Below are 23,431 nucleotides of genomic sequence, written 5' to 3'. Positions count from 1 at the left end.
GCAAATTATTACATTCTTGTTAAGAACCTGCTTCCCAAGAGCACTCATTCAGATCTGGAATATTCCAAATAATTGAGCAAGACATAAAATACCTAAAATTGATATCACCATTGTCTTTAGATTTGCATATTACTAAGTAGATATGTAACTCATAGGTAACACACAATAAAAGAAAGAATCATTGCGAAGTAGGTAATAAATTGAAGGCTCAGTTAAACGTAAGAATCAACTCATAAGACTAAATACTTACCCTAGCCCATTTTGGATTCCAAAAATAATTAACAATTGAAATGTCATCTCTTGATGCACTATTATTGCTGTCTAAGCAGCACTGTTTTAGAGCAACAGTTACATTCATCAAACAAATTTCATCCTTAGCTTAACATGCCTCTAACTCCCACCAAGTCAGCACATGTGCTAGATGGCATACTGTCCCACTGATCAGAAAATGGTGTTTGTCAGTTTGATATTATCTGAGAGTTCTATAATGAGAAAGTTTATTAAAACATCCTGAAGAGTAAAGGCTCTTTCTGATAAATACTTTTCCTTATCATCTTTTACTGCTTGCAGTTAGTCCTACAAACTTTGCTGTATGTCCTCCTCACCTCCTAGAATAGTTTTTGTCACAGGAAGGATCTACTCCGTCCAACTACTTCTCTTGTGACAAGGTATAAGGAAAAGAAATAAGGGTCTGACCCTACAAAATCAGATCCTTGAAAAACAATACTGACAGCTTGCATCCATTTTTGCAGCATGGGGACCTGAAAACATAAACCTTTTCCAATCAGGCAAGCGTTAAAAAAAAACAAGATTGCAAATCTGAATATAAATAAAAAGTACTATACAAGTATGAGGAAGTCAGCAAGAAATTAAAGCATATTCATCAAGGCCTCTAAAAATAAAGCTGTAATAGCTCCTTTCTGAGGAAATCAGGAAAAGAAAGAAAATATCTTGCATCCAAAGCATAACTATTTCCATATAATTTTTGCTACATTTGCCCTCTGCCTGATGAGTGAAAAATCTGGCTATGGGCTGAAAAGGTGCATTGCAACACCTGAAAAAGGAAACCTTTTTTCTTCCAATATTGCAGGCTTTTCACCTTTACAGAGAACTAAATTTTCAACTGCACACACACAATGCCTTTCAGCTGACTTTACAATTATTTTTGCATTGGAAAGGTGTTCCATTAAATTTGCAAAACAGTTTGCCTGACACAGATTTACCCTTTAAAAAAACCCACTCTGCTAAGCAGGTACCACAATGTTTCATAATGATTTTAAACTCTTGTATGCTTGGGCTCACTCATACTAGTACTAGATAGCTCTGATACCAAAAAACGGTCCTACTCTTCCCCCCTGCCATCCCCAGGTCACAAGGAACACCAGATAAGCAAAGACAGTCCGCTTGAGCACAGGAGAAGATGCAAAAGGTTTAAGGTGGAGATGAGAGAGGACAGCTAATGGAAAGGGCATGCTGTGGTCTCCGGGCCTCATCGCTTCATGCAAAGCAGAAGTACGGGACGCGGGAGGAATGCACAAGCCCGCAGCCTGCCTGTATCTATGTCTTCCCAGAAGCCAAATTAGCAACCTCCGCGCTGCAGCGGCTCATCCTCACCAAGTATCACCCGCCCAAAAGCGACGCAAGGCTGCAGCACGCAGGGGACCCAGCACCCTGCCCCGCGGGCTGCCGGGGGGGACCCCGGCGGGCGGCGGGGCTCCGCGCCCTGTGCCCCGGCGCTACCTCGGGATGCTGCGGACGGTGTCCGGCTCCCCCGGCCCAACCTGCCCCTCCGCAGGGGCAGACCCGAGGGGGCGTCGGGGAGCTCTCCCACCCCCGCCGGCTCCCCCCGCAAATGGATACGGATGCGCACACACACGTACGCAGACAGACCTACGCCCGCTCCCCGCACCGCGCCGCGGCACCCCGGGAGGGGCCGGCCCCGCACCTACCCTTTGAGTGCGTCGTGCCCGCCGCCGCCCTGCCCTCGCCTCTTGGCCCGGCTGGCCCGGCTCTCCTTGGCGCTCACCCCCTCGGCGTGCCCGGCGGCGGCGGCGCCCGCCTGGGACGCCCACAGCACGGCAACTCCCAGGGCGATCCCCAGCAGCCGCCCCCGCCACATCGCGTCCCCCGAGCCCCCGGGCTGCGAGCGGCCGCCGCCTCCTCTCCGCCGCCGAAGTCCGCCGGTCCCCGCCGCCCTGTCTCCGACCAGCCTCTCCAAGGCGAGCTGCGACGGGAGAAGAGAGGAGGAAGGGGGGTTAGGGACCGAGGAAAAAGCGGGCGCGGCCGCCCCGCGCCCCCCGCCGCCTGCCCCGGCGCCGTCGGCCCCCGGCCAGCCCGGCGCTCGCCCGCCCGCGGGAGGCGGCGGCCGCGGGGGATGGCGAGGGGCTGCCCGGAGCCGCGCGGACTCTACCTTCCCTCCAACAGCATCCGCGGGGGCTCCCGCTCCCGCCGCGGACAGCCCGCGGCCGCCGCTCCCGGAGCCGCTCCGAGGCTGGAAGCGTCTCCCCGGCAGGAACCCTCCCCGGCTCCCCGAGCCGGGCACCGCGGCGAGCCGCGGCAGCTGGAGCACGGTGCCCGGCCGGGGCGCGCCGCGGGCAAGGAGCCCCGCGCCCAGCCCGCCCGCCCCGGGAGAAGCCCGCTGCGAGGGGCGCGCACCCGCTGGAGCCGCCGCCGCCGCCGCCGCCGGCTGCCGTTCCCGCTGCTGTTCCAGCTGCGGCCGCTGCACCCACCGCTGCTCCAGCTGCGAATCCAGCTGCCCCCTCCCTCCCTCCCTCCCTCTCCTTTTTCCCCTCCTCTCTCCCCCCCCTCCTCTTCAAGTATCGCCCGCGCAACACTTTCTCGCGAGAGAGAGGTGAATAAAAATGTCCCCCCACCCCCGAACCGCCACCCCGAGGGCGCTCGGCGGTGCCGGGGCGGCTACCGCGGCGGGGGGCCCCTGGCCAGCCCCGCGGCGGGTCACCTGCGGCAAGCTGCCGGCCCGGGGCTGGGGGGATGCTCTGCCCCGAGAGGCTCCCCAGGAGCCGCGGGAAGCAGGCGGTCCTGCCCGGGAGGACGGGGCTCTGCCGCCCTCCCCGGCGGCGGGGGAAGCCGCGGCCAGGCAGCGCTGCCTGCTCAGGTTACCCCGCGGGTCCCCGGCTTACACGGAGGCAGAAGCATTAGCGTCTGGGCTAGTCTTAATGCTGAGCAGCAGAGTAAGTGCGTACACAGGACTGGGGGGGAACTGAAGGAGGTGGACGCCTATGCCTCCGGCTAAAGAGATATGTATGTCCTAGAGGTGCAGCATTTTGCATCTATGTAGTGGCTAAAAAAAAAACATAATTATATCTGTTTCCCTTATAAGGAAAAACAGCAACGACGTTGGCTTTACCTTAGAGGCTGCTGCAGAATGAATAATGCACTTTCTAGCAAGTAGCACGGCACCGACGCACGGAGCTCTTCTGTACCTACTCCTAAATCTCTACAGCCAGCTCCAGAACAAATGCATGCCTCGTCCTTACCGAAAAAAACCCTGCAGTTTTTGATTATGCTATTGGGTTGATTTAGAAATCCCGAAGAAGAGCAAACCACTACCACCCCTTGAAAGGTAGAAAGTTTTAATAGTGAAATAATTCGGGATGGGGAAAGGAGAGTTAATAGTCAGACTTCAAGCCCAGATTATAGACTCCAGTCAAGTAGCTCTGTACTGGGATTATCCCATTTCAACACACAGAAAAAATGCAAAACCAAAAAAAGCAAACCTAGTAGACTGAAAGTAAATTATATTTATGCATTCTGCTGCTCCTCACTTATAAATATTTTGGCAGAAATGTTGGATTTCCTAATTTGCAGGTATTTTCATTTTTTGTAGTTTCCGGCAGGTGCTGATGGTGAATGGTTGTGTATTATTGAATTGTTGCAAAAGCTCAGCTGCACAATTTTATAAGCAAGCAGCTGACCACCCACCACAGCAGCTGCCAAACCGCCCTGCGCAAAGATAAATGCATCCTAACACAGTATTAGGAAAAAAGGAAGTACCATGTAAGATTTCCTAGTACCAATCTCTGTTTACAGCTGAAATGTAATGGTGACGCAAATATGATAGATGATCTTTGAAATATATAGTTTGAATTGGTTTATAGTAGTTTGTATAATATGTATATAAATATGCATTATCCTTCTAAATCTACATAGAAATCTTTAGTACAGGAAGTGCTGCATTTGCGTGTGTTCACCACAACAACAGCATTCTAATCACTTCGGCTGATTTTTATCAGCAAGAAAAGTGGTGGATTCTGCAAGTTACAAAACAGTCATTTGATTTTGACCATTCCAATGTCACTGTTTAACATGAAAACTTTCAGACAGACACTTAATATACAGGTAAAATGTAGAGGTGCAGTGAAATACTATGAGGTATTGGCACAAGAAAGAAGTAATGGCATTCAGAGTACGGCTCTTCAGTGTGTGTGAACAAGGCCCAAGATAGTAGCAACCCAAACCTTGTACTACTGTTTTGTAACTTGTACAAAATGAATCAAGGGAATTAACTTTAGTTCTGCATGGAGAGTATTACTGATTTGCAGTTTGCACCATAGAAGTAGAAATTAGGGGTTTCGATAAGTGCGAAATGTTGATTTTCCTGCTACAATCCAGATGGATAAATAGGAATTTGATTTTTCAAAGTTTTTCTTGTTTGTCTGCCACAGAAGCAAAGATAACATTTTTTTTTTTATGCCTATGCTGGTTGAAGAGACGATATAGCATTGTGTAAAGGATTTTGTATTTCTTTTGCAGTGGCAATTTAAAATTTGCTCAAAAAAGAAAAGAGACCAGGATAAAGGTGGTAGTAACTGTCCCTGCTGTTAAGAAATCCAGGACATGCAGTACATGGATACACAATTCTCTTCCTTCACTCTCATCTACGTGTACAGCAAAATCTAAACATTTATTTAGTGAATATAGAAGGTAAATATGTTTAAACCAAACCACTGCAAAAAATGTTGTCAGATATTTGCTAATTATGTTTATAATGCAAACATAGAATTTACCAGTAAACAAAAGTGAGTTATGAAAGGAATTCTGGGTTACTATTTACTCAAACATTCTTTCGGTTTCAACATTTTCTGTTTCAATCGCTTCAATTTTCTGGATGAGCTACGAGAAAAATATCTAGTCTGTGTCACAGGTTAATGGGATGATTTTCTCGTATCTTCTAGGACATTTTGTGATGTATTATTTGGTATCTTGCATGGTTGCAGAAATGTGGATTACACTATATGAAGTAATGTTACATGATATGTGGGCTGTCCGTTAATTAATCTAGTAAAATATGTACCACATCATCAACTTCTGGTGTGTCATTTTAAAGAATATGCTTATATATTAGAAGTACTTAAATTGTTGACAACTTTAAAATAGTGCCCACCTGGGTTCTCAAACCACTAGAAAAATATACTATCACAAGCAAAAGACTTGGAACAACTTCTGCTCCCTGCTGCTGAACAGAGCTACTAATAAGGGTCATCCACACACTTTCCCACAGCCACTTGAGCCTTTGCAAACATTTGGACTCTGAAGAACATCTAGACAAACAGATTCCTATATGGCCTCCACAACACTTGTCATCCACTCAGAAGTTTCACTCAAGAAAAAAAAGAAAACAGAGAAGCAATTCTGATGATCCAGTTGATCACCGTCTTCCATGACAAACAAAAAGATGAACTCCTAGATTAACCACGATCCAGAAGGTCAGTGATATTTTAGCTCCTTGATCAAACCCTGGAATCAAACCCAGAAATAAAAGACACCAAGAGCAAAGCATACAACATCATTGTTACATGCACAGTGGAATTTGCCGTAACATCTAAGCAACTATTTTTCCACAATGCTGATTCTTCCAGATGATTTTGAGGATCTTACAGCTGTATCTTGGAGGATGTAGATGGCATGGATTGTGGTGGCAGGGCCCAAAATCAGGGGAGGGTAGTTATAGGTAGGTTGATTAGATCAGGGAGTGATAGAGAAGACACAGACTACCTGTTGCAGTTAGATATCAGCTTGGAAGCGATGATCCTAAATATTTACATAACTACACTGCACACATGCTTTAAATCAAGTCCAGTACATTCCTCTAGTAAAAGATGTGCTCCTAGCTAGCCATGCCTTAGTGCACCTTCCTGTGCTTATCAATAGCATGTACATAAAGCATTTTATACAGTGGCTAAATTATTAAAATTTAACTGATTGTCAGAGAAATACCTGTTTGTCCTGCTATTTGATTTTCATAAGAACATTGACCTGAAGATCTCAGTGCTGACAATCTTTGTGTTCAGCAGCAGTGATGCGAAGTACTGGTCTCCCTCCTTCTCAGCCTTTACCAAGCCGGTGGTCTTCATCTTACGCAAATGTTCCTTCCTCCCCTCCTGTAGGATGCTTATCAGAATTTTCATATTTTAGACAAATTGTTTTGAATTGTTGCAAACCAAAAAAAAAAAAATCTTACGACTGGAAGTACTGTGATAGAGTTGTGAGTTCATTTCCTTTAAGTTTTTTTATTTCAATTTATATGAACTTTTGCAATAATTGTATTTTTTGATCTGTAAATTTACTCCAAACCAAGTGAGCAAAAATAAGTATGCCCGTCTTACATATTTCTTTATTAAGAAAGCCTTGATTATGCCAATGAAAACAAATAGTGTGGGAAAGTTTTGGTGTGTGTATTTTTTTTTTTTTTAAGTACATTACAAGCACAAACAGTAATTACATCCAGACAACCAATTAACTGGTTTACATCTAAAAAAAAAAAAAAAAAAAAAAATCAGGTAACTCAAAATAAAACAAACTATCACCCATTTTTCTTAATGCTGTTTGGTCAGATAAGCTGTGATAACTAGCTATGAAATCCATTAGCAATAGCTTTTGGGGGACAAATTCACTTAAGACTTTTACTTCATTTTTACAAACGGTTTTATTCAAAGTTTTCATCTGTCAGCTGAGTTTATAATGATAGAGGAGGAAATCCAAACTACATTAGCATATCATTCCATAATTTGTGATACTGTGCAATGTGTTGGGGTAATACTTCTGTAATATAATAAGAATTAAAAGAAGGTCTCTCTTGGCTCAGACGCTAGGGGCCTATGTGCTTCTGGGGAAATTCGAGTATTTTATCTCAGTCGTGTCCTAGATGACCATAAACCTATTACATTTTATACAGATTCAGAACATGTCTCTCCTATTTATGCTTGTATGGAATAGTTTTAGCACAGAATTTATGTTGTTTTAAACAAAACAATGCCTTTAATTTACAAGAACAAGGTGAATTTTGATATCGCCCCACGAAAAATTGTAGAAGTCAAACAATTGGATTTGTCCTTACTAAGATCTGAATGAAACTGATGTTCTTACTCCTCTAAAACACCTGGATTCTTCAGTATCAGTGACAAAGGAAACTCAAGAGATGTCCTAATTCAGACACCCCCTTCTCGGTACTATTTTTAGGAAAGTTCTGTACCACATTCATAGCTATTTTCTTTTCTAAAACTAGGTCTCATTTTAAATCCATCCTTACCTAGCAAGAGTGAAACTGTTATACTACATCTCCATTTACTAAAGACACATGAGATTATGTTAGCAGAGTCATTCACGGGGGTCCTGAAGAAAAGATAACTAAAGCAGAAGAAATCCTATGACTGCTATTCTGTCCTCCAGGAAGGGGAAGCACAACCTATTTTTATAAGACTAGTGTTGAATAGAAATACAACTAAAATATGGTGGAATGGATTTTATTTTATTTTTTAAATCCCAGTCTAATACAATAGATACATCATTGACATATCTAATTCCATGCGTACAGCTAGAAAACCTGAAGTTTAACAATAGCAACTGTTTCTTTGATTTAAAAAGAAAAATTTTAATCCAGCCTTAGTGCAAGAAAAGGAAATATATATACTACTACTTTCTGTCAGCTATAACTCTGTCAAATTTAATGGGAACTTCGCCAAAGTAACAGTTGCGAGCTGAGCTTCCTCAATCTTATATTTGTCCCAGATAACCTCTTAAATCCCACCTGTAAGCTCAGAAGCAAAGTGAAACAAATTCTATGGCTTAGCATGAAATGCCAACTGCTGGGTGAATTTTCAGGCTAAGACATTGAGCAAAACGGATATAGCTTTTTATTAGAATTAATACATTCCAAGTGGGTGGAAATCAGTAACTAGGAGCCTCTTCTTGTAGCTCTCATTTATGCAGAACTCCCTACTGACTCGAACAAAGACAGCTGAATCAGGCCCTACATTCCTTCAAACATTGTGTCAGCAAGGGATTGGGTGTCTCTGCCTCTGGTTTCCATCCCAGTATTCCTCTAGCTATGAGATGTCTCGGTTGATAGGGAGTTGCCCCATGATGCAGTTGAAATAATAAAATAGGTAATAAGAGACCAGGGATTAGGCTCTGAACCCACCACATTCCATTTGCAAGGCCCTTCCTTTGAGAAATAACACTATGAGAGCATTGCATACGGCTCTCATAGAATCAGTGATGAATTTCGGTTGGAAGGGACTTGGGGAGGTCATTTGGTCCAGTCCCCTGCTCAGGGCAGGACCAACCTAAGAGCAGGCCCTATACAGCTGGGTTCTGAATATCTCCAAGGATGGACACTCCACTTTTCTGGAGTAACATACTCCGTTGTTTTACAGCCCTCATTGTGACTAATTTTTCTTAACACTTAGTAAGAATTTCCCTTGTTAGAATTTGTGCCCGTGCCTCTCATCCTACCACTGCTGACCACCCAGAAGAGTCAGGCTCTATCTCCTCTACACCCTGAAGACAGCAGTAAGATCTCCTTAACCTTTGCTGCTTAAGTTTGAATGAACCCTCTCCTCAGAGAGCGTGGCTTTAGCCCCTAACCATCTTGGTGGCCCTCTGCCAGGCTCGCTCCAGGTGTCAATGTTTTTTGGGTTTAGGGGTGGTGGGTTTTTTTTTTTTTGGTTTGGTTTGGGTTTTTTTTGTACCAGGGTGCCCAGAGCTGGATCCAGTACCGCAGATGCAGTTTCTCAAGTACCAAAGGAGGGGAAGAATCCCTTCCCTCCGCTGCTGGACACCCTCCCACCAACACAGCCCCATCTGCAGCTGGCCGCTCCCGCTGCGGGGGTGCACTGCTGGCTCGGGTCTGACAGGGACGAGTCTCCAGCCCCTGAACGGTTCGGTACAGCTCTGATCGGTACTTTCCTTTATTCCGTAACCTTCCAAAGGCTGACTTCATTTCCTCAGGTTTTCTAGATACCAGTAAATTAAGTGAGACTCATCTAGATTTCTTACTGGGTATAAAATCATTTGGGGATTCCACCCACCCCCATCTGTTGAAAGTATTAAAATTTACTTACTGAGAATCGCTGGGGGGTGGTTTTATCAGGTTCAAAAGTTTCAGCAGCCAGTCTTCAGTGCCTCAAAATGCCCATCAGATGCAAGGTCTTTTATACACCACACTGGACAGAACATGAGCCATTTGATAATGCACAAGTCTTTAACATATTGCATCTTGCACTTTCAGAATTGTTACTTGGGTATATTCAGCCCACAGAAGTCAATAGGAAACTTCCTATTAACTTTAAGGTTATTTTGTTTCATTATTAGCCCCTTCTCATTTATGTATTGGCTCAACTCGCAGCAAGCTGATTGTGACTTAAAACAAATAGCTATAAAGCATATAAATAATGCAAATAATCAGGTTGCCTTTCTTCATAAGGAAACAGGAAATAATAATTGCAGTTAATTCAAAAATATATTCATTTTACAAGTAACCAAGTGAAGTTAAGGAAGCTATTTGAGTAGGAAGTTGCAATAGATACCAAATACTGTGGCTCAAAGTGGGAATGAGAAGGGACAGGAAGAAAGCTCTGTATGTTTTGGGGAGGTTCTGTTTTTGTTTTTGTTTTTTGTTCTTTTTTTGTTTTGTTATGTTTTTTTAAACCCTTTTTTCCTTCCCTACAAGGAGAATTAAGATATAGGGATAATTTAAAATTTATTACTCAGAACACTTGAAATGTGAGTTACTTTTACCAGTGTTTCTCGTACAAGTTATTCAGACTACAATTTAAATGAGGGAAGCAATTCTAACATTAAAAAAAAAAATCTTTAAAGCTTTTTTTTAAAAAAAAAAAAACTGCCTCTGAAACATCCCTAATGGTTTGCAAATTATCAACACCAGATCCACCCAAAATTGCTATTACTGTGGTGAATGGGGTGGAGTTCAGAAGAGATTGATCTGCTACACTTTGTTTTTAAGGGGACAGGTTTTGACACTTTACAAATTTTAAATGAAAATGTTGAAAACTGTTTTTAGCTTTGTGAACTCCTTTCAATACCAAAAAAAATACCACATAACTTCAGACGAATAAGAACAAAGGTCGAACAGGCACACAGTCAGCAGAGGAAATGTCATCTGACACCCATAAGGGAGAGCCAAGGAAAAATACTCATGGGCAGGAGATGCTTGGGAAAAAGGACATTTATATCTATCTATCTATAGATATATGGATATATAGTAAGGCTGACTTTTCCCACTCCTGTTCGTCAGTAAAAGGAAGGAAGTCTAATTTTATGGATGAAACAGTGGGTGATGTAAATAAGGAGATTCATGCTGCCTTTTCAAGATAAAGAAATCTTTCAGAGGCTCCAGTCTGGACGCATTTTATGATAAACTATTGAGAAAACAGAGTTTCTCTGCACTGCAATGATCCAGAGAAACTTCCTTTGGCACTACAAGCCTAGTCCAAAGCCTGAGATAATTTTTTTCCCCTCCGCTTATTTCAGTGGACTTCAGAGCATGCCCTGACTTCAGCGTGGTGAACGCTATTCCATCAGCTAAGCTACGCTAGAGCAGTGAAGTTTCTGAAAACAGCATATTACGTGGATTCTGATGCATTATGGAGAACTGGAAACAATTCCTTCCGTACAATTGGCTACAAAGTCTTTCCTCCTTTTCAAAATATGCAATCCTCTGCATTCTTTGGTCCATACACAAGGATCTTTACCTTCCTGTCTGAGGTTTTTGTCACAAACAGTAAAACAGCAACAAGTCTGTGCAGTCTTGCTGACTAAATATTCAGTCCTGCACAGTGAAAATACAGAGAAATCTTGGCAGTGTTGTCTAAAACAAGAAATCAATGCTTTTTGAATTTACTCCAACTTGTAAAAAAGAAGTCTTTAAAATTCACATATGTATCATGCTCTAATACACATGTTCAACAGTGACAAATTCAGAGCTAAATGCATTATAAAAACAACTGCACCTTTATATCAGTTCAGTGGATCACTGATATGCATGTGCTGACAGTGGTCATTCCCCATGGAATCCTGGAAAAAGCTGCTTTTTCTAGGGCTTCTCAGCATTCAAAATCTTATTAGCCTTTTCAGTGGGTTTTTTGGAGTTTTCTTCTGCCTCTCCCCATCCCCCTCCCCAGTATCATAAACTGCATTTTAAGGGTAAGTTGACTTAAGCAACCCTGGTAGCTACTTACCCTGCTTTGATGGGTTTGTTTCCACCTGTCCATCCTCTTCCCGTGGTCAAAAACTGTATAATACCATTTGCAAGGGGGGAAAAAAAGAAAGGAACAATTAAAATTAAATATTTTAAAGAAAATATTAGCATTTATGCCACTGGCTAAACCCCATAATATGGTAAAGGTTAGCCCTGTGCTTAATCAAATCCCATCCTGGAGAAGAGAACTCTTCTAACACATTTGGAACGAAATTCTGTGTTCTGGTAACTGTGATTGAAGGACTGGAATAGAAAGAAAATCTGAGGAATTTCTTCCACTCATGCAGAATGCAGGTGGGATTTAGCCCAGGAAGATGCTGGGAAGTACAACAGTGTGTTAATCTGCAAATCCCAGCTATAAACCTATTGCGTCTGCACTGTTCAACCCCACTGCTGAGCTATCAGCAGACAGCCTTCTTTCAAGAAAACGCTGTCTGACAGCTGCCAGGTGTAGAAGTTGCTGTTCTTCAGATGATCAGCAAAATATGTTCCACCGTTGCCAGCACTTCTGCAAGAAAGCATTCCGCAGACAGTGTGGTGATTTAATTTATAAGGTTGTTCATATTCCAGAAGCTCTCAGAAACCCCAAGTGAGACTGTGGCCCTGTTGCACTGTACTAACAGCACAGAAAGAATGCTCCGGACAATTCGCCGTTGCCATTCGACACCAGCTCTAGCCGTAGCCGTGCTGGAAAGGCACTGACAGCGAGGCAGAAATAGATGCAGTAAGCAGTCCATATCTAGGATGATTCCAGAACTTCATTTACCATAACCAGTTCTTACAGCTGTTGGATATGACCACTTGCATAGTCATCTTTAAGACCCGTTTTCCTTGTCAACAGTCTCATTCTTCTGAAACTACAGGGATGAGAATAATTATTCTGAAAAATAATTTCTGAAAAAGGGATGAGAATAATTATAAGGGGGAGAGGGGGGGAGGGTGTCTTATCAGTCATATCATTGCTTCTGGTAGTAACAACAGTGAGCTTCCTAATAGATATGAAGAGCTGACATCTAGCGATGTTTTAAAGTACCATGTCACGTACAGCAATCCGCAGGAGCTGCTTGACACGATCATATATTTCTTCCTCCTCTTTTACTGTTGCTACTGTGAGCTGAAGTAACGGCAGTAGATTCTTCCCCACGATTGTTTCCTCCCCATCCTCCCCATCTAAGTTTAAGAACAGCTCAATATATACTTCAAGGAGAGGAAGTATGCTGACCTAAAAGGCAGAAGCTGAAGGAATAAGGTATAAGCTGTTGGGGGCTGGACAGCAGCTTATGGTCCAACCAGCCTCAACCATTATGTGATTCTGTGAATCTGGTAGGAACTCATTCACTAAATCTAAGCGGGCCCAAAGTAAAAGGAACCTGCCTTACCTCACACGTACCCGGCAGGTGTGTTCTTAGCCCAGATGAAACCTCACGGAACTATTAGACATTTGTGAAGGTGACTGAGCACCAAACAGGCTGTGCCATAGAGGTTGTGGAGACTCCATCCCTGGAAATATTCAAAACCCTGGGCAACTGGCTTTTAGGTGGCTTGAGCAGGGGGGATTGGACCAGAGGACCTCCAGAGCTCCTTGCCAACCTCAAACACTCTGTGATTCTGTGCTCCGACAAGTAGGGTTACAGGGATCATGAGCTTCATACTGGGATCTATTCAATCACTTCCTCTCTGATACTTCTACTGGGGCAGTGTTTCAATAGATTTTCTCTGTTTTGGAGACGCAGAATCATTGAGTCTGAATCTGTACTGGCAAAGTTCTCCGTTCTCCTAAGCACAAGAGCCCAGAAGTCCTACTTTGACTCACATGTTAAGCTGCAGAGCTCTTAAATAACCACATCTGCTTTTTGGAGGAATGCACTGGAGCACATGCATGCCTGAAATTGTAAGGTTATGGGACTACTACACAGATTTGATGCAGAGGGCTAACAAATTGAACCTGCAGAGAAGAATAACAGCAATGCCACCAAAGGAGGCAGGGAAACTTGTTTCAGCTATAAAGCCCCAGTGCTCGCATTGCAGTGCTGGAGTGGCGGAGCTGGGACGGGCCCGTCTGCAGAATTGCTGGGTGTCAGGCAGGACGCCCCAGGCAGCGGCGGGTCCGTCCCTCCCCACTGCCATGCCCTCGAGGGGCAGCGCCTGCCAGCTCCTTTGGGTAAAGAAACTTCTGCACCAGCTGCCGGCTTGTGTGCTTTTTACAGCTGTACAGATAACGTTATTTCAACATTACGTATCTTACCTGCTTCCTACACGTGTACATGTGAATGATTTCGATGTAGTTGACTGTTGGCACTGCTGTTCGAGAGGAGAGCTAAGAACAAGTTAAACTCCCTGGCTGATGAATTGGTCACAACTTCCCCCAGGGACTGCTCAGACATCCGCAATGATAAATAGAGTCAAAGCCTCTGCTGGCTCAGCTCATGTTTATTAGAACTATCTGCTAATGACCTAAAGGGAGCAATCTTGAGAAACGTAGGAAATAGTTTCCCCAGCTATTGGTTATTATAATATGCCTCGCTGACAGAGGCAAAGAATCTCTTGTAAGAGCACTGCAGGAAGACAGGAGTTACGTTTTATGAAGGATTTTACTTTTCACATTTGGTTTCCTTCCAGCTTGGAAGGAAACTGAGATACTTAAGTTTTCCACAAAAGAAAAATCATGCAGAAAAAGGGCCGGGTTTGGATCTCCTAAACTGTTTCATTTCAATTTTGACTTTTTAGAGTTGCAAAAGTTTACAAACGAAGACTTATTTTAAAACAAAAGGTTCCACTCAAATAGTGTTAAAATGTTTTGATTCTTGGAACGTTTCCATTTTTCTTCCATAACTAAGTATGAAGACAAACACAATTTTTTGAAGTATTTTAAGAGAACTGTATTTTTAAATGGAAAATTGTCAATGTTTTCTTTATTGACTCTATACCCCTCTTATTCCCCTTTTCTTTTCTTCCAAATATTAGTCCAAGGCATTCTAGAAGAAAATGGAAAAGTTATGAGTAGGTAGTTTGAAAAGAGCAGCTAGCTTCTGAAAAGTGAATCCTCTATCTACATTTTTCTTCATATACTCTCTCTGAGCAGAAAAAAGGAGACAAACATCTTATGAGGTACCCTATGTTCTCCGAGAACACTGTATTAGCAAGTAATTTCAAAACCTTTAAAATACAGACTCCAGGAAGAAAAATAAAATTTAGCCAAGAACTTACCCATTAACTATTGCTAAATTAAGCCTGTGCTGCACACCTGTATAGTGTTGATTACAACATCAGTAACTTGAGCAAAGAACCAGGGGATTACTGGAAAAGTCGAAGTTTCCATTCTGATCGTGTAGGTTCTCATCTGTTTTCCAGCTAGTGGAAGCCACATCCTACACAAAATGGCCAACTGGCAAGCTTAAAGGAGGAACCCAGTCATTCGACAGTCTCCATATGTCCCACAACTTGCACAGGCCCAAACAGCGTTAGACACGCACCAAAACTGGCATGTCCCGCAGAACAAACATATAGCAGCACTGCAGATGTGACTGGGTTCTGCTGATGTTTCTACAGCCTTGGCTGCAGTTTGAGTCACCGTGACACTAACACCCCTTGTGAACAGGTTTGAGGGCACAGAAAATAAGTGTTTAGTACACAGCTTTAAGATTTTTCTGTATGTACTGATTTTAAAGCTGTGGGCGCAGTTTGGCCTTTAATTAAAGTCAACATGTAAAGAACAGATCCGTTTAGAGTTGCATTGGCAAGAATCCCAGTCACTGAACTGGTTTCTCTATAGAAAGAGAAGATGAGCAGAAGGAAGGAGAAGTTACCAGCAGACTTCTGGTTTTTACAGAATATTAACACCATCCTTAAATCTATTGTGATGAAAAGCGTTATATAAAAGTACGTATGGTATAAGACCACTAGAGGGGAGTAAAGTAACTTAAAAGTGAACGTTTCCTCTACTTGGTTTTGCTGTACAAACTGCGTTTGCACATGTTAATTAACAGCTATGGTAAAACAACAGTATTAAAGAATTGCATTTGCTTAACATTCTAAGCAAAGTTGATTAGATAATTACAGTATTTCTGTACCATTGTCCCCTCTCACTAGGCTGCAGGCTGACAGGGAACATTCGTCATCTGGATGAAGCCAGAACACCAGGGATGGCATTTGGCCAGAACATTTGGCAATAGACATGAATTTCTTTACTTGTATTCAGATTTACAAAGAAGCAACGCTACATGATGGAAACAGACTCATTTTATCAAGTGTGAAAAAGGCACTGGGCTTAAAAGCTTGCTTGGTAGGTAAGCATGTACAAGAGGCAGGAAAACAAGAACCTTGGTTCTCACATCGATCACTGCCCAAGTCCACACAACAGTGAAATATTTACCCAAGCAACAAGAACAGAGAGAGAAGCATGATTAATTTGGAAGTGTGAAGTACTCTGCATCAGAATGCTGGGTGAAATCTCGCTACAGCTGCAAGTAATGTGCTCCTGTATCACTGCCAGGTTACCATCGTCTCCATTGTAACCCATCTACACTGTGGGAGACAAGACTGCGCAGTGAAGCTGCACAAAAGAGCAAACGTTTAAAATAAATTTCAATGGGAAATCTTAGCAACTCCCACAGAACAAAGGGAAACATGAGAACAGAGTTCCAACAGCAGAAGAATGGCTTTGACAGCAAATTTTAAGGATGAATGACTGAAATATATATATTGACTGTGTATCTCAGTACTTCTGGGAAGTATACCCAGCTTGAGATTTTATGGGAAAAGGGACACTATACAGTAGTAAGCAGATCTCCAAACTTCAGTGGAAAGTACCAACTACAAAGTAAAATAAGAGGTAAGAGGGTACCAAGATATGAAATTCCAAAGGTGTTAAGGAAAGCCTGGGAATGCAAGCAAGCCAGAGCTCTCCTTAGTTGCATATCCACGTGTGACACTTAGAGAAGTTGGATTAATCATAGCAGTCTTGAAAGGCTTTCGCAATCACAGATAGGGTGTTTTGCGAAGATTGTAGTAATTTTGCAGAAGAACAGACAACCAGTTGAACCAGTCTGAAAACTATCAAGCATGGTAGGACCAAGACTGTTGGGTCTAATTTTTTTCCATTTACCATTTGCTGTCCTTTGGACTATTTCCACATTTGCATGCAACAACAGACCTATGCATCTTAAAAGCTGACTTATGCAAAAAAAGATTGAAAGAAGTGGTGTTACTTAAGTGAAGGAAAACTGAGGATGAAAATAGTAGCTTTTAAGCATGACATAAAAGAAATCCATATTCCATGTCCTTGGTACATTGGAGAAGCACTAACGAGCTTAAACAGCAGCAAAAGAGTTCAGGTAAGACACAAAGGGAATGGGGAGGCAGCCTTCCAGCAGTAAGGATAATACTGGAAAGGATTTGTCTGGGCAGTTGTAGAGCCTCTGTTATGAGAGATCTTTCAGAACATCTTGGACAAACATCCATTAGGACCAACATCAGCACAGGTGATTGTGCCTTGTAGCAGGAAAACGGACTGCATGACCTTTTCAGAAAGGTAAAGGTGGAGATGATTTGTGATGTTATGTAAATCGTAACTCATTAATATCACATAATATGATGAATCGGATAACACAAGAAAAAATGGTATCTGTCACTCTGAAGAAATACATAAAGATGAATCAATTTCCCACCAGCAAAGGCTGAACAAGAGGATGGGGGGAGCCACACACACCTCTTAAAACAACATTAAGCTCAAACAAAGGGGGGGGGGGGGAAGAGCCCATGCAAAGCCAAAGGGAAAGAGAATTCAAGATTAAAATTAGGGGGGGGAAGAGAGGCTAAGTGCAAAGCCAGAGAAAAGAAAACTGACCAATATAAAGACAAAAGGAATTTAAAAAAAGTACAAGGCGATAAACCAGACTAGAAGAGGACAAATCAAAGTAGTGTAAAAGCACAGTAAAGCCTTCTTTCAAGGAGAAAGAAAAGGTAATTTAGTGGTTAAAGTACTAGCTTAGGATTTAAAAGACCTGGTTTTAATTCCCTGCTCAGGCTTCCTAGCTTTCTGAACAAGCTACCTAACCTCTCACGGCCTCAGTTCCTACTCATATAGCTATTCTCGTGCACAGCACCTTGCTGTGATAGGAGACAAGGTTTCAGATGTGCATATATGTCTACTAAAAATAAAGAGTGTGGGAATTTAAATCTGGTTTATGCAAGACCTATTCTTAATTTTTTTCATTAATAGCTACAGGAGTTGCTCATTCCAGCTGAAAGAGGCCACTGAAGAGAGAAGCTAAAACACTAGAATCAGAGACCAGTAATTAATGTATTAATTACTCAAAATATTAATTACTCAAAACATGCATTAGACAAATCCTGTGCATTTCTGTTCTGTACATCAGAATATATATACACACATATATGTACACATATATACATGTATGTATATATGTGTATATATCTACACACACAAGCACCTTATGCACAATTAACTATATAAAAGATGTTTAAGATGTACATAACATGTAAATTTTAATTACCATTTAAACATAGTATGGAAAAGTCATCTGGCAAATAGCTTCTGTCATATCGATATTTTAGTATGAAATAGTGACACATTTTTACAAAGAGGTTGTTCTAAGAAGGAATGTACAGACATACTATACCCGAAAGATAAATCAGCTAAAGAAAATATAAAAAACAAAAATACAGCAAGGAAAAGAGTACCGCTGCATTCCGCTACTTTGGGGGTGGGGTATGGTTAAACAAAGTTTAAGCTGAATAGTGCCGAACTGCATCATCACTAGAATAAAATTAGATCTGGCTCCTATAGCATAAATGCAGTATTAAAACAAGGAAGCATCTGAATCAAAAAGACGTAACAGCAGGTAATGAACTCTTGAATAAAACAGCGAAGTTCTTTCAGCAGTATAACCTAGTGGGTGAAAAGAACCGGCAAACTTATTTTAAGAGGTTCATTTAGTGGCTCTGTTACAATCTCGGCTCAACTGTGCAAGTCCAACCACGTGTTACACCACCACAGCCCCCTTTCCGACCGGTGTCAGTTGTCCCATTTCAGGAGTTGCCACCCCCCATGCTCGCCTGTTCCTGCTTCATTCTTTCCGACTGACGTTAGAAGAAGGAGGGCTGAGGAATGCTTTGGACTAGGAGTTGTTGATTCTTGGGCTAAATATCTCCTCAAAGTTTACTCACCAGGGAATGATTGCTGCTCTTTGGGTATGGATCTTCCCTCCAGGCCTCTGCAGTTGATTCTCATTAAGGAAAACTTAAAATCCCCTCAGCAGCTCTGGAGCTCTCTGGAGTTGTCAGTGCAACAAGACACACAATGAACATCAGGTGAGCAAGGATTTAACTGAATCGCTACCTACATCCACGTTCTGGCTTGCATTGCGGTTTTGGTCACTGAAGTTGCCCAGTACTGTGATGTGATACGGTATGGCTGAAACAGCAACCGAATCTAGTTGGGCACCTGAAGTCCACATTTAAATATTCTCCCTTTTACTAGCTGGGATCGGAAAGATTTTTTTCCCCCTCCCTCTTTCCCCCATCTGCGTAACATCTTCCAGCTCCATGAGAGGAAGGACGCCCACAGGAGAACCTTTTCTCGTGTCAGCCTACAGAGCCTGCTGAAGAAAACTCCCCTGGTTTCCTCCCTGCCGCTGGGATCTGCTGCACCCTCGGCTTTCTCCAGAGCAGTCAGTAATGCGGAAGGTCCCTTCTCATCAGTGTGGGACCCCAGCTTCTAAATTAAATATGTAAAAATCATCAGCCGTGCAAAGCTTTAGCAGGACCAGGATCATCACGTACTTCATTCTGCACTGAAACCACTGAGCTTTTAAACACAGGAAATTTTTTAAAAGCTACAGAGAAATGACAGTAAGAGTTATGCATCCAAACAACATTGAACAAGGCAACAGAAATAAAATGAAATATACTGTAAAAAATGCCATTTTTAGAGAATTTTAAAAGCAGTTTGCACACTGAGCGTGGTGTTTTGGGGAGCAACTACAGAGAAGCTCTTGAACCCACCTCAGACGAAGGATTACTTGGAAGGTATGTCTGGTCCACACCAGTGAGATGATGGGCGCTCAGCGGCTCGCTCTGAATGGCCAGGGGTGTCCTGCAGGACAGCTGCATGTTTACTTTTGCAGATGCGGGCTTTCTTCATCTGGGGAAGGTTTCTAGACTAGCCCAAGGAATGAATCATCTGATGTATTGGTTTAAACACTTGTACAAGTACCTCTCACGCAGGAATAATGTGCTTCTTTTTTACCTTGTGCAATTTGGGAAAATGTTTAAGCTAACCAAAAAAAGCTACTCATCATTGGGGGGAAAAAAAAAAAAGCCTCCTCGTGGGGCTTAGAGGACAACTAGTAAAAACTTTCCCCTGCAGACAAGGCCACAGCTATTTCCTCAGCTAAGAGCTCGGAATTTGGCCCTTGAACTTAACCACTGCCCATGTTTGTTTAGGCAGAAGCGGTCTCTCATGGCCTCAGTTTGCTCCCACTGACGATGACAAACTCCACCTTCACTAAAGAGGAAGTGGGGTTGGATTTATGGGCAACATTAAAGGCCACCAAGAAATTCAGAAGTCTCTCATTAGATCGCCCGAGAGTCTCGAGTCACAAACCAGTCCTGCGTACCAAAAGCTGTAATGCATTCTGCCTTGCCAGTTGGCCTGAAATATAAACAGGCAGGACGTTTTTGTAAAGGAAGTTAAACACATTTTTCTTCAGAAGATTTCTGTTGAATCTTGTACTATTTTCCTCTTAAAACTGAAAAGATTCTCAGACTAGACTGTGTTGTTCAACTCCGAAAGACCAAATGAGCATCCTTACAGCAGTTAAACGTTACATATGAGAGGCATATACATCATCTTTGAGAGATTAGATAGTCTTTTTTCTTCTTCTAATATCACAGAAAAATAGCAAGCAAAACCTTTTTGGTTACATCTTCCATATTACCGTTGATGTGAACTGCTGGCCCATAACCATACTATTAATTGCAACAAGTATCATTTAATCACACCCCCCTGTGTAAGCAAGCAGCAAAACGCCTCTTTTCCTCACAGTATCACTAGAAATGAAATGCCATCCTAAAGAAAGCAAAAAGTCTAGAAAAAGAGATACATTTCATAACTCTCTTCAAATCGTGAGCAGGCTTTTCGAATAGAAGCTTTTTAAGCATCAGGAAGAACATTACTACACCTTCAGTTTACATTGATAACCTATGCTATTTAAGGAACAACCGCAAAACGTGTTTATTCTAATTTATACTTTTCTTCTGCCCAGTACGAGCTATTTTTTGCTGTACCAAAGGGAATAATACTTGAAATGTGATTGTTTTAATAATTTAATGAAAAAATGCAAGTATTTTTGCTTTTATTATGGGGACGCACACAGAGGCTTACAGGGGGTCCTTCAAAATGGAAAAGTCAATTAAAATACTTACTTCAAACAAATCCTAAAACATCTCTCATTGAGCTCTGAAGGAATTTTCATAACCATTTAAAGATTACCACAAATTACAGTAGCTTTGTTTTAGATAAACACTGCACTGCAAGCTAAACTTAATATAAAAATAGATTCTATTTAATGAATTTGTATATAATACACTATAAACAATTATGAAAGTGTTATTACAAAGGTAAACAAAAGTCTGCATTAATATTTCAAGTAACTTTATAGAATTTCTTCACGTAACATTCAAATTGTAACATTGATCATGAAATGGACACAGTAGATGAGGTTTTGCCCAGTCCTCACACTTTTATTTAAATATCAAATATCTTTTTTTCCTTCAAACGAGGAATTGCTGGTATCTGTTCAAGTTAGAAAGTGGGCTAGCAAAACCACTATCTTGCTGAAGAGACTGGGGATCCCACATCATTTTTTTCCAAGCATTTGTTGCAGCATTTTCCTACATTTGAATCTGGCGATACATTGAGTTGTGTGACAGCAGAATCTGATTTGTCAGAGTTGAGGAATGAAGTATACTCTGGGTTTGTTGTCAGGTGGCCTCTACTGTAAACTTTAGTGCTGCTTTTTGTGCTGAGAATCTTGCCATTGCCATTAGAACTGTCTCTCCAAGAAGTAACAACATTTTCACCTGCAGGGGAAAATGATCTGATGTGAGGAAACTCTTCACAGCATGCAGTCTGTGCTTGCACTTTAGTACTGGCTTTTTGTTCAGGATACAAGAGAGGCCTATCGCTACGATCCAGATGCAGGCTTCCATTCACAGAACTCCATTCACTGCAACTTCCTTCCTCGCTTTCTGGAGTTTCTTGAAAAACCTGAGTTCTTTTAGATTTAGTTTTCCATTTTCCACATGACTGGATACATTTATCCTCTTTCGAGACCGTTCTTTCATTCTTGCTCTTAAGCATATGATGAGTTGGCCCAGAGATGTTATGGCCGTTTGTAAAGCTGGGTGCATGCATATCTTCTGATGTTACTTGAAAAGCAGATGGAAGAGCATTCTGATGTGCTATATCACTAGCAGCACACAAGAGGCCTTTGTTCACATTTATGATGGGGCCATATTTTTCTCTTCTTCCACCTTCATTTGAATAAAACTCTGACAGAGCATCTCTTGAAGCACCATCCAGATTTTTAGAATTATTCCCGTTCTGAATATTTGAAGTCACTGTTTCATGAAGCATATGTTGAGTTTCAGTCTGCATTGCATCAAACTGCTGTCTCAAGTCATGTGGTACATGTTTCTGAACAACTTTATCATTGGCTTTTTCAGTAATGCTTTCACCACATGATTTGCTTTCCAGATGGTTTGACCTAGTCTGAAGCGTGCGATCTCTTTTTGAATACTCAGCTCCAGGTGGTAGATCAGAATTTAATAGCAGAGCTAGGAGAGGAGGGAAGGAAATATATTAATTGAAGAAAATGTTAATGCTGGAAGAAAAACTAGGTTCTTTTGTTTGTTTGTTTTTTTCATAAATAACTGTAAGCATTGTCAAAATAAGCAGCTTACATTTACATTGCCATTAGCAAGCTTATAAATAAATGGTACTTCACTTTCCATCTGCATCTTCATTACTACATGCATTAAATCAACATGATCAAGACAAGAACAACTATAGAATCCAACACACCTGAGCGGGTAGATTTGCTTTGGGGAACGTGTCGAAGAGGTGTTTCAAGTCCTTTAGCCATTGTAGCAAGCTTACTGGCAGCATTCATTATTTTCTTTTCAGCCCTGCCAAGAATTGCAGAACATGCAAAAAAAAAATTAAAGTTTAAGGGTAATTCCTTTTCAACTCTGCATTTTACGTCAAGGTAATGTTAGCAAGAGTCGAAGAATACTGAAAAGACAGTATGCCAGACTGCTCAGCAGTGACCCCACTCCAGTCTGAGCAGACTGGTAAGACTTAAGGTCAGGCACTGTTTGCTCCAAAGTGGACAAACACCAGACTAACACACCTCTTTCAAAACCAACACTAATTTCCAAACATACTTGAACTTACCCTTCATGTTTCCCATTATCAGTAAGAAGTTGTTGAAGGCACGTCAAATAGTACTTGCGCATTTTCCGTGCTGTTTCTTGGCGCTCTCTTAAAACCTCCGCTTTAATCATTTCAGCGGCTCGCGCCTTACTTTCACGGATATAACAAAGCATATCACCTACAAACACACTTCATTAGTACCAGTTTTTGCCCAGAGGGGGAAAAAAGCCAACACCACAAACTGGGATTGTCTAGCAGACCTGAAGCAAGTCAGTAAGGGCCTGGGTTTACCTGCCAACATTCCACCCAAATCCTTGTGCCTTCCACTCTTGTGTTGCCTGCTGGATAAAAGCCACTGAAGACCAGAGCAGGTCGGTATGAAGCATCAGACAGGAATTCAGTTGTCCAATTCTGCATCTTCAGCAGCAATAGAAAACACTAGGCACAGGGATTTG

The 23,431-nt window shown here is 42.1% G+C and overlaps 2 protein-coding genes and 1 long non-coding RNA gene across 6 annotated transcripts in view; all 3 read right to left on the bottom strand.

Annotated features, from left to right (window-relative positions):
• The window catches only part of FBN1 (fibrillin 1), a 158,424-nt gene extending 156,305 nt beyond the window's left edge, over positions 1-2,119 (bottom strand). Inside the window, exon 1 of the mRNA XM_075160043.1 lies at positions 1,950-2,119. Within this exon, the coding sequence (XP_075016144.1) occupies positions 1,950-2,119 (170 nt within the window). The remainder of the gene's footprint in view (positions 1-1,949) is intronic.
• A 4,124-nt stretch (positions 2,120-6,243) lies between these two features.
• LOC142086452 (uncharacterized) lies at positions 6,244-19,808 on the bottom strand. Its single transcript, XR_012675127.1, has 5 exons — positions 19,544-19,808; positions 18,707-18,810; positions 11,499-11,551; positions 9,363-9,464; positions 6,244-6,411 (listed from the first exon to the last, which is right to left on the bottom strand). It is a non-coding gene; the product is annotated as an uncharacterized LOC142086452 (long non-coding RNA).
• A 1,053-nt stretch (positions 19,809-20,861) lies between these two features.
• The window catches only part of CEP152 (centrosomal protein 152), a 29,758-nt gene continuing 27,188 nt past the window's right edge, over positions 20,862-23,431 (bottom strand). For 3 of the 4 annotated variants that reach the window (XM_075160039.1, XM_075160040.1, XM_075160042.1), the window contains 3 exons: positions 22,998-23,154; positions 22,626-22,729; positions 20,869-22,378 (listed from right to left, as the gene is read on the bottom strand). In XM_075160039.1, the coding sequence (XP_075016140.1) occupies positions 21,369-22,378; positions 22,626-22,729; positions 22,998-23,154 (1,271 nt within the window). In that variant the 3' untranslated portion in view covers positions 20,869-21,368. Of the gene's footprint in view, positions 22,379-22,625; positions 22,730-22,997; positions 23,155-23,431 lie in introns of all 4 variants that reach the window. The other variant, XM_075160038.1, reaches the window with a different exon arrangement.

This window comes from Calonectris borealis, chromosome 11 (assembly GCF_964195595.1).
Source record: "Calonectris borealis chromosome 11, bCalBor7.hap1.2, whole genome shotgun sequence".
In the NCBI taxonomy this organism is placed as follows: domain Eukaryota; kingdom Metazoa; phylum Chordata; class Aves; order Procellariiformes; family Procellariidae; genus Calonectris; species Calonectris borealis.
The sequence above is the reverse complement of the archived record's forward strand: the minus strand, read 5'-3'. Positions and strand labels throughout refer to the sequence as shown.